General features: G+C 23.5%; 1 protein-coding gene and 1 long non-coding RNA gene across 2 annotated transcripts; one reads left to right on the forward strand and one right to left on the reverse strand.

Moving 5' to 3' along the window:
* Window positions 1–2,071: 2,071 nt before the first annotated feature.
* LOC126551871 (chromobox protein homolog 5-like) lies at window positions 2,072–4,786 on the reverse strand. The gene is made up of 3 exons (XM_050206214.1): window positions 4,712–4,786; window positions 4,551–4,652; window positions 2,072–2,921 (listed from the first exon to the last, which is right to left on the reverse strand). Exons 2-3 carry the CDS (start codon window positions 4,559–4,561, stop codon window positions 2,255–2,257), a joined length of 678 nt encoding a protein of 225 aa, XP_050062171.1. The 5' UTR covers window positions 4,562–4,652; window positions 4,712–4,786; the 3' UTR covers window positions 2,072–2,254.
* Window positions 4,787–4,876: 90 nt separating this feature from the next.
* Window positions 4,877–6,638, forward strand: LOC126552147 (uncharacterized). The gene is made up of 4 exons (XR_007605988.1): window positions 4,877–5,331; window positions 5,628–5,833; window positions 5,989–6,283; window positions 6,382–6,638. It is a non-coding gene; the product is annotated as an uncharacterized LOC126552147 (long non-coding RNA).
* The last annotated feature ends 14,316 nt before the right edge of the window (window positions 6,639–20,954 follow it).

Consider the following 20,954-nt stretch of genomic DNA (forward strand, 5'->3'; position numbering starts at 1 on the left):
GTTATTTATATATTATATTATATAAAAATATTTTATTTATCTCTAATATTAGAATCTATACATTCAGATAAGAAATTTACCATTTTGTTGCTATCATACACTCTGCCATCAATTCCTCAGGCAACAACTGCCATTGAAAATTGAATATCAACATTCTGTCATAATTTTTCTTATAGAAGTACCTAATTAACATAAGTATTAACCTCAAAATTCTAATCCTATGACTATCCTCAGTGTTTAAAGAAGTGATTAGTTAGAATTACTCACACTATTTTATCAAGGGGGGAAATGGATAAAAAGGAATTTTCTAGTACTCTGAAATTTACAAAAACCAAAAAATAATAACAATAACTTTAATTAAATAATTAAAAAATTCTTTTTATTAATTAGAAATTGGCTATTTTAAGAGAAATGTATTAATATTTCACCACTACGTAGTAAAATGTAATAGTATATTAATAATTTACAAAATGTTTGTATTTTAGATTCTGAATGAAGTGAGGAATGCATTGGTTTTACAATGATGTTTATTTCTTTTTTTTTTTATTCTGAAAACACTTTTTCTCCTCCTAAACTTGCTCAAAAGTATCAAGTGTAGCACCTTTTCTGAAAGGAAATGTTCTTGAGCTGGTACTTTAGAGAGGTTATTTTTGATTTTCTTAATAGTTATTTAACGCTACAAGAAAAACACCAAAAAATTAAGAAAAAATGACATTTCAACTTCTAACGCTTTGTTTATCACCATAGAAACGAATAATATTTAAATATTTAATGAAATAAAAAAGTTCTTTCCTCCACTCAAAATAGTTATTTATTGAATGCAATAATTAACATTAAAATAAGCGAAATATTTTGAAAATTAAATACGCATTACATGAAAATAGTTTTAAATTGTACTACTTTTTGAGCAGTAACTCAATACTACTCAATAGTAGTACTATTTTATAGTAATCAAAAATTATACTATTCATATGATTTCCACGAATGAAATGCTTAGATGATAGAGTATTGATAGTTAATACCTTATTTTACATCACTTACTCACATATAATTAGATTAGATTGTAGTCAGCTTAAATTTTTTTTACAACTAATAATACATATAATGTATTAACCTGTATTTTATCTTGCGAACTACATGTTTATAACCATAACCAAATTGCCAACAAATTAAGCACACAGTTATGATATCAACCTTCCATTTTTCTCGTTTGGTTTCATTGTCCTTTTAAAAATATTTCTTGGTCATCAATATTTTTTTATTTTTAACATTTTCGAAAACATATTCTGCAGTGACCCAAAATAACCACTCTTGTTATATCTGTAATGTTTCTTTATTAAATTTACCAAATTTAGATCTCCTTTTGGAGGGAATTTTGAAATTGTAATACAATTTAATTTTTAATTTTGTTCAAAATATCTTGAAAGTATTATTTTAAAAAGTTATGCAAATTTTATTAGATTTGTGCCAAACAAATTGTAGTATTAATATGCAGTTTATTTTCAATGAATTTTTAAGTTATGTACCTACTGGTAATACTTACAAAATCTAAAATTGAATTTTGCTTAATTTCACAAGTATACTAATAAATAATTATTGAAACATGTGTAGGTATTACCAACACTTCTAATAAATTTAATCTATACATCCCATACTATAAAAAAAAAACATTATTTTGTAAAAAAAATTAAAAAAACATTACTATGAATTAACAATGATCTGCAGTCTTTTAATCTTCTTTTATTTCTGTTCTTTACACTAAGTAATTGTACGTCCAATTGTTAGGCTTTAATAAACATAACAAATTGATATCATACATTTTACTCTATACTTATAAATTATAATCTTGTGGTAATAAACTGTGCTATAGTTGTCTGTAATAAAAAATTAAATTAGGTGAACAAATATTATAATTATTAAAATAAAGAAGTATTATTTAAGTTAAACTTTAATGATTCAATAATGACAAATTTCAAAATAGATAAGTTATATAATAACACAAATTGAAGTATAAACAATTTTGAAAATACTTTTATAAAACTGTTAATCAAAAATAAAAAAAATTCCATTTTATGAAAGTAATTAGTTACTAACATTTAAATTTTTAATAATTGGTGAACTAATACAATGTAACTGTAAGGCATATCCTGTCATGTGTAACAATAAAATAAAATAATTGAAGAAATATACAATAGGATTTAATATAAAATAATAGTCATCTCTTTTCAACACTTTTCATCATTGTCATCATCAGTTAAACACCATTTAAATTTTTAGAAGAAGGCGATAATTGAAGTCTTTCTTCATAAAAATTGATAACGATTTGCGGGAACTTTAATTTAGCCTTGTCAGCCAAGATTATATCAGCTTCTTCGATATCTTTCCATTTTATAAGGAACAATAATCCATCATAACGATTGGAAACACCAAGAATTTTTTCAGGTACCTTTTCAGGTTCAACATCGTCATCATCATTTGCCATGTTCTCTGACACACCGTTTTGTTCACCATCACCAATAACAGCATCTTTAATCTCATCATGTTTGTCGGACTCATCAGACTTTTTAGATTTTATGAATGGTAGAGAACTCATTTTACATTCTTCAGACGGTCCTGCATCCGATGATGCACAACTTGTTACGGTTGAATTAGATGATAATGTCTGTTTATGACTACGCTCTGGTTGGGTTTTCTTCATCTCTTGTTTTAATTTTTCTTCAAATTCTTCAACAAGTTCTCCACAATGAAGATTTTCTTCTGGCTCCCATGTATTATCTAAATCACTGTAGCCAATCCATTTCAGGAGGTACTCAACTTTTCCGTACCTCACACGCTTATTGAGGACTTTTTCAACAGTGTATTCCTTTTCCTGATCTTCGACTTCAGAACTGGAATCAACGTGTTCTTCGTTTTCCTTGGATCTGCAATAAAAATACATTAATATGTTAATAATACATCAAAATTGATTTATCATTTATTTTAAATACATTAGCAACAAATGACACCAACAAGAGTATTTTTTTTTTTAATATAAGTAACCTCTAAAAGCATTATTCTAAAGTTGAAATCATACATAAATTTTCTTTTTCTTTTAAATATTAAAAAAAAGTTGAAAAAAAAACTTATAGCATGCATGGAAAAATATAGACCACAGCAACTTTGTTAAATTAATACTAACAATATTTTTTTTTGTTTTGATTTGTTTTAACTAGAAATTATAGAATCTATAAAGTAATGTGATTTATAATAAGCACAAATGATTACAGAACAACATTAGATAAAGATAAAATAATAAAATAAATAATAATAATAAGTTAGTTTTCTTAATATTATAAAATAAGAAAATTAATGTAAAATACAATTTAATAATATATTATAGATGAAATGTTGTTCATTTGATTATTGATTACATACTTTAGTTACCTATGCCAAGTATTTATGCATAAAAAAAGAATTAAAATTATGGAATGAAAATTGTAAATATGTAGAACAAAATAAAATAAATACCTAATCTACTTATCGTAAGAATGAGTTTGTCAAATGCACAAGAATCCAATTATTTCTATTCTATGAAACATTTTGACTTAATGTAGTGTATACAAAGATGCCTATACTACACTACAAATGGGAAAACATGAAAACGAAAGTGTGCATAAATGCGTTATATGTAATACAGTAGGGTCTCAGTTAACCCGAACGAGATTGGAGAGAGGACATTTGGATTACCTATGAGTTAATAAAAAACTAGTATTCTTGTAATTTAAATTTTTGAATTTATATTTATTTTTATCCATACAATATTAATTCGTATCAAGATTATAATTATGTTTATATAACCAGTTATTCATACATTACATATTGTATACCTAATAATTAAAATTATTGATTTATATTTATATTTTTTGAACATAGTAGTTCTTATATTCTGCTGTTAAAATACTTTGTCCCGCAAACTTCTAAGCACAGGAGTATTAATAAATAAGTGGGCGTCAACGAATACAATGGATGTGCATAAACAGGTTGGCAGCGGCAAAGAGTATGTATTATAAAGCAGTCTATATAGTCCTTAGACTACACAGGAGAGACAAAACACTTAACACTAAAGGTAATTTTTCCATGCAGTGTCCGGACGCTGTACTATAAACCTAAGTATTTTGAATGTGACGCGGCGTCTGGCAACAGCAGTGGTCTCAAACCAGTGTAGAGAGTCCAGACGCCGCGACCAAACATTGCAAGGAAAACGTACCTTCGTATCTTAAGTAAAAACCGTTCGGCGGTTCTAGATCGAAATATTGTACACCGATAATTTATCCACCATAGATATGAAATAGTTTTGGTAATTTATTAATTTTTAAAACTAGGGCGACGGTGACATAACCTAGCCTAAATAACAAATGGTGTCATCTAAGGGAGAAGTTTTGATTAATTTATTTCGAGAAAAAATAACAGATCGATGAGGGAAATACTTGTACAAACAATGAAAACGGTGGGTAAAAATCAGTTGACGACACCCGTCCATGTGCATAACATACAAGTTAGTAGGTACTCACTTTGGGTTCATGTTGGAGACTTGAGAACGTAACAATCAAAAATCGACGTACGGCGTCGGGAAGATTACTGTTTGTCTTCTGAAACGACTGAAACTCACATACCTACACCGAACGACAAAATAAACACTATTCATGTATGTCAGAAACTTTGTAATACCTACGCAGAAAACGGGCCGGCAGTCTAACGACTAACAGTCTCTTTCGAGCAACACTGTTTGATGAGCATTCTAGTTATCATATGGTTCAATGTTGCCGGCTGCCGGCTTGTTCCTTATCAATACATTTATTATCATTAATCAATTTCCATTTACCGCCTTAGTGTCCGTTTTAAGGCGAGTTTCACTATACGCGTACGCGTGTCCGTTTTACAATCATAGTTTAAACCTCGGTTGTCGATTTTACCGGCCGAATTCGGCGGTTTAACTAATTGTACAGACGTTGTCTGATATAAATTCAAAATTGAGACGGTGGCTGCGGCGCTTTTCAGTAGGTATATCCCAAACTAGTCGCGATGTGTAAAACCTATGTTTAAATTATAATAATCTATCTATGTATAAAAATGAATGTGTATAATATATTAATATATTATCGGTAGTAACATTGAAATACGGAGAACCGCGATTATAAAGAACTTTTGCATGACAATTTACAAAATAGTCTACTTAGACGTCAATAGTTTGCAAAATCCTGCTAAAGAGAAAAAGTATAGAACGACTTAAAGTACATAAGCTGTGCGCTCTGTGTTTGCACGAATCAAAACATTCGAGTGAAAGTTCAAAAGGTTGGTGATTTTGATTTATTATTAATACAAATTATTATAGGGAATTTTGTTGTAAATCTTGTCTTCTTTTTTTTTTTCATCTCTTGCATTAAACTGTAAATCTATAATCTTCCTGTTGAGGCTGTTTAGTCTTATGTATGTTAGAGTACGACAAATACACTGAAGAACTTCTTCTGGTATTTGTAAATTTAAAATATGTAGTGTAATAATATTTGATAATTTTTAAAAAATGTTTGATTCATTGCTTAATTATTCTTAATGCATTTCTCTTAAATGTTTTTCAAATATTTTTACAGCTCTGAATAAATTATTTGATGGAATCTTCAGCCTTCCTCTAGACATAAATATTGTCCAACTCATTGTGTCTATGTCGTGTGTGACTATTAAATGGGGAAATTTGTCAGAAAACCTATTTGCTATAATATAACCAGTTACATATTGTGCACAATGCTCCTCAATGCTATCATATGGTTCTTCAATATCTACCTAAAATACATATTATGTAAGTCGTAGTTTTATTAAAACATATTATTATGTTCTACTGTGATGTATGATAAATAATTTATAACTAGGTAATTCAAATTGTTCTTATATATCCGTGTGTGCTTGTGGATATCTTGTGTGATCGCTGATAACTGAATGGTAATTTTTCTCTAGGTTAAAGTACGGTGTTGATTGATGTGTTAAGCAATCATTCACTTCCAATAAATTTGTTTCAATGCTGCAATTGCTCCGAATTTGTGTTGCTAATGAACACTACATTTGAATTATTGTTAATATGAACCATCTTAAGCCAAAGGGATAAAAAATGTAATACTTAATAATTATATACTTTATAAGTATAATATCAAATGATGGAAATGTAACAAACGAAAGCTTGAAGCTTAAAGTACAATTTATTAGAATAATATATAAATGGAGAAAATATTTAATATAACTTCATAAATAACATGTAATTATGAAATTTTTAATATTTGAAAATCCTAATTTTAAAACATACTCATTATTAATACTTTTCTCTTTGTATTTGGCTATTACAATGCAACACAGTACTCACGTCAAGCATTTGGAGCTACTACCATCGGAATCAGAACATAATTGAAACAGCAGTTGATATTTCCTCAAACTTAATATATTGATATGAGTCTAATAAAACATTATTTGAAATCTAAGATTATGTGTAAGCATACTGTTAAAATTTTTTTTGTCTTAGTTATTAATTTGATATTCATCTTAAATATTTGTGATATTTTCTATGTGAATATTATGTAATTGTAGATTAAACACAATGTAACTCAAAAAATGATATGTGCATATGAGATTTTTAAAAATGAAAAACATTATTTGTAATCTAAGATTATGTGTAAGCATACTGTTAAAATTTTTTGTTTTTTAATAATATATTTTAAAATCATCTTATACATTTGAGACATTTACCATTAGAATAATAATTAAATTGAGAATAAATACAAATTAATTTAATAAATAACATGTTATTATAAGATTTTTAAAAATTAAAAATATTATTTGTAATCTAGGATTATGTGTAAGCATACTGTAAAAATTTTTATTTTTCTAATAATAAATTTTAAAATCATCTTATACATTTGAGACATTCACAATAAGAATAATAATTAAATTGAGAATAAATACAAATTAATTTAATAAATAACATGTTATTATGAGATTTTTAAAAATTAAAACATTTTTTTTTAATCTAAGATAATGTGTAAGCATACTGTTAAAATTTTTATTTTTCTAATAATAAATTTTAAAATCATCTTATTCATTTGAGACATTTAAAATTAGAATAATAACAAAATGGAGAATAAATACAACTTAATTTAATAAATAACATGTTATTGTAAGATTTTTAAAAATTAAAAATATTTTTTTTAATCTAAGATTATGTGTAAATATACTGTTCTAATTTTGTTTTCCTAACAATAAATTTGATATTCATATAAGACATTTGTGATATTTTCTATTTGAATAATATATAATTGTAGACAATATACATTGTAACTCAAAAAATGATATGTGCATATGAGATTTTTAAAAATGAAAAACATTGTTTGTAATCTACGATTATGTGTAAACATACTGATAAAAATTTTATTTTCCTTATAATAAATTTGATTTTCATCTCACATATTTTTGATATTTTTTATTTGAATGATATGTAATTGTAGATTAAACACAATGTAACTCAAAAAATGATATGTGCATATGAGATTTTTAAAAAAGAAAAACATTATTTGTAATCTAGGATTATGTGTAAGCATACTGTTAAAAATCTTAGTTTTCTTATAATAAATTTGATTTTCATCTCACATATATTTGATATTTTTTATTTGAATAATAAATAATTGTAGACTAAATACATTGTAACTCAATAAATGAGAAGTGCATATGATATTTTTAAAAATTAAAAACATAATTTGTAATCTAGGATTATGTGTAAGAATACTGTTAAAATTTTTATTTTTCTAATAACAAATATTAAAATCATCTTATACATTTGAGACATTTACCATTAGAATAATAACAAAATGAAGAATAAATACAATTTAATTTATTAAATAACATGTTATTATAAGATTTTTAAAAATTAAAAATATCTTTTTTTAATCTAAGATTATATTTAAATATACTGTTCTGTTTTTTGTTTTCCTAAAAATAAATTTGATATTCATGTTAGACATTTGTAATATTTTGTATTTGAATAATATATAATTGTAGACTATATACATTGTAACTCAATAAATGATATGTGCATATGAGATTTTTAAAAATGAAAAACATTATTTGTAATCTAAGATTATGTGTAAGCATACTGTTAAAATTTTTATTTTTCTAATAATAACTTTTAAAATCATCTTATTCATTTGAGACATTTAAAATTAGAATAATAACAAAATGGAGAATAAATACAACTTAATTTAATAAATAACATGTTATTGTAAGATTTTTAAAAATTAAAAATATTTTTTTTAATCTAAGATTATGTGTAATATATACTTCTAATATGTTTTCCTAACAATAATTTGATATTCATATAAGACATTTGTGATATTTTCTATTTGATAATATATAATTGTAGACTATATACAGTGTAACTCAATAAATGATATGTGTATATGAGATTTTTAAAAATGAAAAACATTGTTTGTAATCTACGATTATGTGTAAACATACTGATAAAAATTTTATTTTCCTTATAATAAATTTGATTTTCATCTCACATATTTTTGATATTTTTTATTTGAATGATATGTAATTGTAGAATAAATACAATGTAACTCAAAAAATGATTTGTGCATATGAGATTTTTAAAAATTAAAACATTTTTTTTAATCTAAGATAATGTGTAAGCATACTGTTAAAATTTTTATTTTTCTAATAATAAATTTTAAAATCATCTTATTCATTTGAGACATTTAAAATTAGAAATAAACAAATGGAGAATAAATACAACTTAATTAATAAATAACATGTTATTGTAAGATTTTTAAAAATTAAAAAAATATTATTGTAATCTAAGATTATGACGTGTAAGCATACTGTTAAATTTTTTATTTTTCTAATAATAAATTTTAAAATCATCTTATACATTTGAGTCATTTACCATTAGAATAATAACAATATGAAGAATAAATACAATTTAATTTATTAAATAACATGTTATTATAAGATTTTTAAAAATTAAAAATATCTTTTTTAATCTAAGATTATATTTAAATATACTGTTCTGTTTTTTGTTTTCCTAAAAATAAATTTGATATTCATGTTAGACATTTGTAATATTTTGTATTTGAATTATATATAATTGTAGACTATATACATTGTAACTCAATAAATGATATGTGCATATGAGATTTTTAAAAATTAAAAACATAATTTGTAATCTAGGATTATGTGTAAGTATACTGAAAAAATTTTTATTTTTCTAATTTTAAATTTTAAAACCATCTTATACATTTGAGACATTCACAATAAGAATAATAACAAAATGGAGAATAAATACAATTTAATTTAATAAATAACATGTTATTGTAAGATTTTTAAAAAATAAAAATATCTTTTTTAATCTAAGATTATATTTTAATATACTTTTCTGTTTTTTGTTTTCCTAAAAATAAATTTGATATTCATGTTAGACATTTGTGATATTTTCTATTTGAATAATATATAATTGTAGACTATATACATTGTAACTCAAAAAATGATATGTGCATATGAGATTTTTAAAAATGAAAAATATTGTTTGTAATCTACGATTATGTGTAAACATACTGATAAAAATTTTATTTTCCTTATAATAAATTTGATTTTCATCTCACATATTTTTGATATTTTTTATTTGAATGATATGTAATTGTAGAATAAATACAATGTAACTCAAAAAATGATATGTGCATATGAGATTTTTAAAAATTAAAAACATTATTTGTAATCTAAGATTATGTGTAAGCATACTGTTAAAATTTTTATTTTTTTAATAATATATTTTAAAATCATCTTATACATTTGAGACATTTACCATTAGAATAATAATTAAATTGAGAAAAAATACAAATTAATTTAATAAATAACATGTTATTATAAGATTTTTAAAAATTAAAAATATTATTTGTAATCTAAGATTATGACGTGTAAGCATACTGTTCTAAATTTGTTTTCCTAACAATAAATTTGATATTCATATAAGACATTTGTGATATTTTCTATTTGAATAATATATAATTGTAGACTATATACATTGTAACTCAATAAATGATATGTGCATATGAGATTTTTAAAAATGAAAAACATTGTTTGTAATCTACGATTATGTGTAAACATACTGATAAAAATTTTATTTTCCTTATAATAAATTTGATTTTCATCTCACATATTTTTGATATTTTTTATTTGAATGATATGTAATTGTAGATTAAATACAATGTAACTCAAAAAATGATATGTGCATATGAGATTATTAAAAAAGAAAAACATTATTTGTAATCTAAGATAATGTGTAAGAATACTGTTAAAATTTTTATTTTTCTAATAACAAATATTAAAATCATCTTATACATTTGACACATTTACCATTAGAATGATAACAAAATGAAGAATAAATACAACTTAATTTAATAAATAACATGTTATTGTAAGATTTTTAAAAATTAAAAACATAATTTGTAATCTAGGATTATGTGTAAGTATACTGAAAAAATTTTTATTTTTCTAATTTTAAATTTTAAAATCATCTTATACATTTGAGACATTTATCAATAAAGTAATAATTAAATGGAGAATAAATACAATTTAATTTAATGAATAACATGTTATTATAAGATTTTTAAAAATTAAAACATTTTTTTTTAATCTAAGATTATGTGTAAATATACTGTTCTAAATTTGTTTTCCTAACAATAAATTTGATATTCATATAAGACATTTGTGATATTTTCTATTTGAATAATATATAATTGTAGACTATATACATTGTAACTCAATAAATGATATGTGCATATGAGATTTTTAAAAATGAAAAACATTGTTTGTAATCTACGATTATGTGTAAACATACTGATAAAAATTTTATTTTCCTTATAATAAATTTGATTTTCATCTCACATATTTTTGATATTTTTTATTTGAATGATATGTAATTGTAGAATAAATACAATGTAACTCAAAAAATGATATGTGCATATGAGATTTTTAAAAATTAAAAACATTATTTGTAATCTAAGATTATGTGTAAGCATACTGTTAAAATTTTTATTTTTTTAATAATATATTTTTAAAATTTACAAGTAATTTTGTCGTTGAAAATTCATAAAATTGTTTGTATTTATATCTAAGGTAAAATAATTCAACGCTACGTTTTCGATAAGTTTTCCTTCAAATAGCTATAGAGAAAATTCGATGCTTCATTTTATGAAAAATAATATGAGCGGTTGAATTTTAAATTTTTACGTAATTGCGTAACGATTTCTCTTCAAACGATTTTTAATATTTGTTATTATTCAAAAAGTATAAGTCTTAGATAGTATAGGTAGGTATCTAAATTTTTTTATTCGTTTTACAATTTGTAAATTTCGTTTGCAGCAGGTTTATCTCAGTTATTTGTTAATGAGGTTGCAGGTAGTGTGTTTTAAGGAGTAATATTTAGGCAATTTATATGATTTGTGTATTTGAGTTGTATCAATATATGAGTGGTAAATAAACATTAGTGCATGTTTTACATTATCGTTTTTGGTAAAATTCAACTTTTGCACGCGTACGTAAATATTAATACGTCATGGATTATGAAATATATTTTTATTTTGAATTTTCAAAACTATTAAATTAAATATACTCTTGAAGTTCGATTATAATCTTGAAAAATGGTTGAATTCATGTGTTTCTAGAATATTATATTATATTTATTTTTTTTCTTGTAATTTCTAGATTAAAAAATTATGAATAGATTTGTAAGTAGTTAAAATGTATCTTAATATTTTAAAATAATTATCTTGTGTAAATTAAATAATATAATTTGTACAAATGGTGAAAATTACAAGAAAACAGTTGATATCGTTATTTATTTTTTCCAATATTTAATGTTAAATTTTTAATTTGAAATATTTATAAAAAAATAATTTCTAATTCCTACCTACTTGTGTTTTTTTGACGAAAATCATCAAAATGTTAACATCAAATGTTTATAAATAGAATTATATTAATATAATACAAATATATAATACATTTGTATTGAAAAATTCATTTTACTACTATTAATAAGGTAAATTGAATTAATTTTTGCCAAAAACACTGCTCTATTATATCTTAATATTAATAATACTTAATTATTATAATTACTTATATACCTATGTATTATTTATATTTATTTACATTATTTTCATTAATTTTTAAGTCAATTCTTCTTTATCAGTAAAAGATAGGATTACTAAATATTATGAACATTTTACCGTTATATTTTTAATGTGAAGTATAATAATAGGAATATGTAAAAGTTTCAAGTACCTACTATATAATAATAATTTTGAATTGGAAAAAAAGAACTAAAATTCTTCGTAAAATTTAAACTATAATATTCATAAAAAAATTGTGATTTTATATATATTTTAGATTTTTTAATTTCAGTATAAACCATTTATGAGAAATATTGTATTTATATGAATAGAGTTTAGACAACACTATTAGTATTAATATTAAATAATCATTAAGAAATAAGAATGTCTGGTACCTATAAAATTCAAGTCTAAATATACGCTGTAATTCGTTTTAACAACAATACAGCAAACCCGATTTTGTTGAAATCGGCTTAAAAGTTTACCCTTACACATCTTTCTAAAAACAAATCATTTAATGTTCCTTACAAATTTAAGAATGTATGTAGGTACATAATATTATTATTATTAATTATTATTAATATTATAATAATACATAATAATTTTTTATATAAAGTGGCCCATTTAAGATTCTTCACTCGTTCTTTTGATTTAGTAAATTTTCGAAAATACTATTTTTATAATATACCTAATTTGGTAATTGTTATTTTTAAATTCTGAAAGAAGTGATGAATTTTACAATGGTGTATGTTTTTTTTCTTGTTTTTGTATCTTGCATTGCATAACTTGTTGAAATAATGTTTTAAATTCAAACTTCGGGGGTGATTTTTGATGGCAAAGTGAATTTTTGACGCATTATCGAGGTTAAAAGTAAAAATTTTCCAGTAGTTTTCAAAAATATAGGGAAAAAACAAAAAAAAAAGTGACGGAAAACGGGAATTTGTACGAAAAACCAGTTTGCGACAAAATCGATTTTTTTATATAGTAACTCAAAAACTAATCACTGTAAATACTTGAAATTTTCACCAAATACTTATATTAATTAGCATTATCTATATAGGTATAAGTAGCTAAGAGTTGAAAATTTAATTCAAGTTTTCCCATACGTTTGGCTCACAATAATTATAAAAGAACTTACATTTTGGGGTATTCAGGACATTAAAACATAAGCCACTTTTTCACCATCCACTGGAAAATATAGCCTAGGCTAACAAATCATCTCAGTTCACAATCGTTTTTCGTATATAATTATACCTATCCTTGGATTCAAATTTAATACATATCCATTATAGTGACCTACTATACAGCAGAGCGTTTTTATGTATTTAAGTACGCCAAAAAATATTCTGCTTAGAAGTATGAAATATAAATTTATGATGCCAATCAAAAAAGTTAAGACTTAGAAAATAATATTAATCAAAATTAAAAAAATATATATTCTTAAAAAACGACGTTTACAATGACGTAAAATAATGAGCGTAGACACTCAAATCAATCACGTTGTATAATATTATAATATTCAGTCAAACTATATTGTTCGTGTACATATTTTGTTATTATAGTATTTTAATATTCAGTTATTCATTTTACCTATTATATTGTTCCATTACTTCGCAAGGTTATAGGCACATGTAAAAAATTCCAATGCCGACATATGTAATGATTATAGAGTAAAACGAGATTTGTTGGAATGTAACTAATTATTCGGTCATTTAATTGACTTTTGTCCTGAAAAATATTCATTTTCAAATAGATTTGTGTTTCAGGGCCTTCGGAATCGGGTCTATAATATCATCAGAATAAATTACTTTGATTGTGCTTTTAATTACATTGAACAAATACCTAAATGAGTTTTAATTAGAGATTATGATTGTGTCGTGTTTTTTTTTTAAAAAAAATGTCAAGTGACAAAAAATTAATTTACTGAGTTAAATATAATATATTATGTATCACCAAAATATATAATATGTAACATTTGTAGGAATTTTATAAAATATAAAAATAAATATTTATGCAAACTTTGGCTAAAGGCTATAGGAATATAGGATAGTGTTTAAGTGGGGTTCATGAACCAGTATTTGCAGCATGAGATGAGTCTATGGTTGATATGGCCTATGGCCATCGGAAATGAATTAATGTAAATGGAAATTATTATTACAGGTAATGAAGATGAAGAGACGCAGAAATACTCAAAAATAGTTTACGCACCATAGGAACAATTTGTAGAGGGGAGAGTGATTACGCAGCATCACTATTTTTTTTGTATTAAATTTGTTCTTACTTATTTTTTTTTCCCATTAAATTTTTGTAATAACAATGAACATATAGTACTTATACCTAATGAGTACCTATAGAGTATAGACTAATGATTATTCTAAAATAGGTTACGGGTATTTTTTCCGAATCAAAATTCCCGAACGAACTTTTTTCTTAATGATATTTTACCTGAAAATCCGTTAATCCATAACTTTTTTTCCCCGAACACCTTTTACCCAAACGAATATAAATTCAATTGATTATAATATGTATAAAAAATAAAAACTTAATGATTAAATTAATAATAAATTATGTAGCTTTATAATAAATAAATATTAAAAAGGCATATTTTGTCGTAACGACTGTAAAGTGCGATAAAGGAAAGATACACGTACTTTTTCGTAAAAACTATAATGATAGATATAATAATCAATAGATTATAATGTATAGCTATAGTTATATTTTAGTTATACGACTAGGTATAAAATATAATACAGTGAATTTCGCTTAATGTGGGAACATTAGGAGCAACACAGTTTGTTCACATTAAGTGGTTGCCCATAAAAACCGAAATAAGTTCAAAAATATAAAAATGTATAAAATCAAAAAGTTTTTATTTTGCACGTGTAAACCATACAATTGAAAATTTTTTTAATTTAGTACACAAATAAATATTAATATAATATTTTAAACAAAATTTCTGTTTTGAGGTGGAAGGCGTAAAAAACATTAAGGTTTAAATGGTTATGCTTTTTATTACTTTCGATAAACACTATTTCATAGATCTGACGAAACCTGATTACATTAGTCATTTTTAAATACATAGGTGTATATTATACGCTATATAATATCATACGCTATGATACAATAAGAATTGCCCACGTAAACCAAATGAATGCCCATATTATGCGGTTTTTTTTTTTTAATATTAGTTAAATACATTTGTATTGAGATCAAACCATTTTGTTTATATTACGTGGATACCCATGTTAATTGGTGTCCACATTCACTGTACATAGAAAATACGCCACTGTAACGCCTCGTATAACAACATTTTTTATTTTGGGAAAAAGGCGTTCGGAAAAAAAGGTATCGGATTTTTGAAAAATAAATACCATTTAGGAGAAACGGAGGATACCAGTAAAATAATATTCTAAACTATATTCGTAGATAATTATTAAATATAGTATATACATTAGTATATTATTAATATAATAATAATAATAATAATAATTTTATTTCTTTTCCAACTATAGTTTAACAATTATTTATAAGAGAAAAAAAGCGGACAAGTGGGTACCGTTTTGCTGTACATTAGGGGGTGGGGTGGACCTCGGACTAGGGTAGGTTAAATTTGAATGCAATGATAGGTATCATTGTATACGAAAAACGATTCTGAACGAAGATGATTTGTCAGCCTAGAATATAATTTCCAGTGGTTGGTGAAAGAGGTAGTTTATATTTATGGCCTGAATACACCAAAATTTAAGTTCTTTTATAATTATTGTAAGCTAAACTTATGAAAAATCTTGTATTAAATTTTCTACTCTTAGCTACCTATACAAACATTTTTATGAATTATACCAACAAAATAATTTGCATATATTCATAATTTTGACGAATTTTTGTCAAAATTTGAACTTCAAATGCTAATAAAAAAAAATTGTGACTATGTATTCTTATACATTTTCTATAAAAACTATAAGAATAACATATGAGGAACTTTGTATAAAATTTTCAAGTATTTTGATAGGGCCAAAAAAATTTTATCAACCCTTCAAAAAAAAATTTTCAGAAAAATTGAAAATTTCAGTTGTCTATAAATAGCTCAAAAAAACTCAAAATATTTTGAAAATTAAATCAAGTAAATAAAATGCCAATCTAAATAACTGGTAAAATTTTCAAGTATCTACGACTTATACTTTTTGAATTATAACAAATATCAAAAATCGTTTGAGGCTAAACCGTTATTTAACGCGGTTTTGTAAAAATTTAAATTTCAAACACTCATAAAAATTTTTTGTCTGAATCCGGTAGAGTTTTTTTTACAGATATTTGAAGAAAAATGTATGGAAAACCTTGTACCAAATTTTCAAAACTTAGTTATAAAAGAAAAAAATTTTATGATTTTTCAACTTCAAAATTACTTGCAAATTTTCGCGTTTTCGACAGATTTCGTAAAAATTTGAACTATAAACGCTTATAAAAAAAAATTGTGACTAACGATTTTTAATTTTTTTTAACTACAATAAAAACAACTTATAAGGAACCTTGTATTAAATTTTCAAAACTTTTTGGTCATCCAACAATTTTTTATCGACACTTAAAAAAAAATTTCTCAAAAAAATCGAAAATTTCAGTGGTCTATAAATAACTCAAAAAAAGTCAAAATTTTTTGAAAATTTAACTATATACAGATACTACTGACATTAACATTTGGTGAAAATTTCAAGTATTTTCAGTGATTAGTTTTTGAATTAAAACAATAAAAAAAAATCGATTTGGTCGAAAACTGGTTTTGCGTAAAAATTGCCGTTTTTCCGTCATTTTTTTTTTGTTTTTCTCGATTTTTTTGAAAACTGTTGGGAAATGTTAACTTTTTACCTGTATAATGCACCAAGGATATTCACTTTTACATCGGAAACCACCCCCATAGTTTGAAATTGGAGCATTATTTCGACTAGTTATGCTGTACACAGACACAAAAAAAAAAAAAAAAAACATACATCATTGTAAAATCAATACATTCTTCACTCTGTTCAGAATCTAAAAATTACATTTCAGTAGTTGGACACTCCTAAGCCATTGGCTGTGTGGAAATATTAATTATTTCTAATTTTGTTGGTTTTAAATATTTTTTTCATATTTGCGGGATATAGTTACTTAATGTACCTATCTTACATTCTTCCCAACTTTAAAATACCTGATATACAACTCAAAGCACGTCCGTTATTCAATTTATTGTAAGCTTCGAATTTTATAGTTAAAATTACTAATATTTTGAAACTGTTATTCAATCTATCAGTATAATATCACAACTATATTATGTATGGCATTTCATAAAATATTACAGTTTTTCATTATATGGCAATTCTTAATAATGTTTACTAGAAACACAATAAAATTTTATTTTCAACAATACTGAATATTATTGTACAGATTAATTTACTGTACTTTAAAGTGAAAAATATATTTAATAAAAGCAATTAGGAATACATTTTACTGTTCTAATTATTATTTTGAATTGGGTGAACTATTTACCTGTGTAAGATATTGAAGTTATAAATACTTAGCTTATTATTTGAAATATGTTAGGATAAGTTTAAATCAGATTTGGAGATTTTAATTACTGTTGCTATATCCTTGAATTACAATGCAGATAATTGCAATTTAATTTATTCAAACCCTGTGGCCTGTGTAATGATATTTAAAAATGCATTATAAAATTGACATTGCCCTATAAAAAAGATAGGAATTTGCATTAATTAAAAGTAGGCTAGGTAAGGTTTAATGAAAATTAAATTGGTCATGATTGCAAAGTTTACCGAGTGTAAAGATAGTAGTTATTAGATTGGGACACTATATAAAAAAAAGTTTGACTAATTTTTTTAATTTAATTAGTAATCAGATAATTTAAAAAATGTATTGTATCTTCAAAATGATTTGTTATATATTTATGAATGGTTTGCTTTTATCGACAAATTAGTTCTTACAACTACCACGATAGAGTCTTTGTTTGTTGCTCCCACAGTCGTATAGGTAGTCATATTTTTTTTTAGTTGATACGATTATTAATTCATTTTAAGATGATTATATTGATTTATTTTCAAATAAAATGTTATTAGCTAAACTACATTAATACGTTCTTAACTGAATTGTCTATACTTTTCAGGAGATGCAAAAAATATTTTAAATGCCTATACCAAAACCATCATAGACATAGATTTAAGTATGTACTTATTACTCAGTAACGTAAAGTTAATACTAATATTTTAGTATAGCTAATTTTCATTGTAATTTAATAATATGCGTGTTATTAACTTCTTAAGTTGAAGATACCACATATTGAAATTAGGTACTACCTATTATGTGTTGGTTAAGTTTATTATTTTCAGTTTAGATAAGAAAAATACCTGCTAACTATGTATTAAGATTACCTAGATAGCCAGATAGGTATAAAAAAGTTTTGATTTCAAGCAGTAGTCATTATTTTTATTGAATTGTAAACACCTTTGTATTAAAATTGATTTAATTTAATTTTTATTAATTTATAAAATTAAATAACAAGTAACAATTTATCATTTTTTTTTTTTTTCATTATCTTTTGTTTGTCAATATAGTTATATACGCATTTACAGAAGTAGATAGGTTATACACTAACGACTAATCTATAAATATTATTTAAATAGGTAAAGAGAACAATAAAAAGTAAGGGAATAATAGTAAAATTAAAAGCGTTTAAAAATTAATATTTTTATCTTTGATTAAGCAAATTTTGGAACACATTTTAATAGTGTTTATTAAATAAATGGAATTAGTACGTTTTGTATTATTGTAAATTTTTAAATGCAAAAATAATGTTGATTGTTCGAAAATAAATATTTATATATATTTTAAGTCGTTATAATTGACTGCATTACACTTATTGTTAATTTACATTGATTATAGAAAAGGAAATACAGAAAATCGTTTTACACGAAAAATCAATATTTTGATAATACAATCGTAGTATGTTTTAGATTTTCACTCTAACGTAAATACTAAATAATAATTGTTTTTATATTAAATGTTTATTAATACCTAGTATAAACTTTAGGATACATAATCATCACTTATTATTACCTATATAATATATGAAATTCGTTCAAATTTGTCTCTAATAATTTAGTATAATTTATGATTATTTATACTGTATTAATATTTACTAGTAAATAAAATTAATAAAACTATACATTATATTGTGCTTTAGATTTTTAATTCTTCTAAAATAATAGTTTAACTTTTAAGCATTTCTTCTATCTATAAGAATATAAAATAATGACAATAATTAAAAATACATATAACGAACAACTTACAATATTAATATGTTGATGAATTGTGTTTTTCTTTCTTTTTGTAACGTTCTAAAAGGTTCTTATCAAGCTATAAATGCATTTTAGATTTTGGGTGTTCTTTCGTTATTCGATTTTTTTTTTGTAAAATGTTTTAAGTTCAAAAGCTTTCTCATAAATATTTTATACTAAGCTGGAAAATTTATAAATATTTTCACAATTTTTTTTATAGTTAAAATTGTTTTAGAAATTAGATATTTAAATGTAGAACAACGATTTTAGTTAGAAGAGAACTTGTAACTTTTATGTCTATTATTAAACTGCATATATTCGATGCTATTTTCAAAACATAAAGTTTCATTATATAATATTGGCTATTTATATCAGTTTAATAGTTACTACTAAACGTATTCACAACACTATACAGTAAGTCCACATTGACTCAAAAGTTTATAATAATAATATATGATTAAAATATTATAATAAAAAATACAATGTTTTCTACAAAAAATAATTCAACCTATCATTTATTGTTTTACTAATAGTAAAATAAATTATTATAATATTGGTTATAATTTATTAGAGCCCGGATTTATATGCACTAAAAAGCATCAAAATATACCATATAATATGCAGTAAAAATCATTAAAATATGCAACAAATATGCATTTACAAAATTCAAAGTTGTATCAAGTGTGAAAAAAATATAAGATAGTAAAATATAATATAATATAAATAAGAATACGTAAAAACAAATACATAAATATTACTGTTTAAAAATAAAATGAAATATAGGTACAACTCAAGATGTGTTTTTATTCTTTATTGTTAAAATTAATTATTAAATGATATTCAAGTTTTTCTTCGGTAAAACTATGCCGTCTGTCTGTTAATAAATGATTGTATATCGAAAATCGTTCTCACTCTATTGAAGTTATTGGGGCAAATTTAAAAGAGCTTAAAATCATTGGGTGTTGATAGTTATTATAACTATATAACTATAGATTATAAAATTAAATGTATTACATCGATAACGATGATATTACGATTAGATTACAGTAGATGAACTATTCCTTTTAATACGATGGGATTATCTCAACTATTTCTAATGTAGTAATGTATAATATTTTACATATAGATAATAGATATTTAAAATTAAGATAGTTAAAACTATGTCGCTAATTCCGCGTTCTACCGACCAAAATGTTTTCGAGACAGCTCTTTCATTGAAATATGCAACAAATATGCATTTAGGGTCAATTAATACGCAAAAATATGCAAAATAAAAATTTAGAAGTGAATTCCACTGAGTATGATTCGTAAAGATTATTAACAAAAATATAAAATACATTTCTCGCTTCACTCAGAATCTAAAAGTGAAAAGGAAAAAAAAAATATGCAAAAACATACAAATCCGGGATCTAGTTATAAATAATATTTTTAACTAGAGACCGGATTATATCATAAA

This window comes from Aphis gossypii, chromosome X, assembly GCF_020184175.1.
Source record: "Aphis gossypii isolate Hap1 chromosome X, ASM2018417v2, whole genome shotgun sequence".
In the NCBI taxonomy this organism is placed as follows: domain Eukaryota; kingdom Metazoa; phylum Arthropoda; class Insecta; order Hemiptera; family Aphididae; genus Aphis; species Aphis gossypii.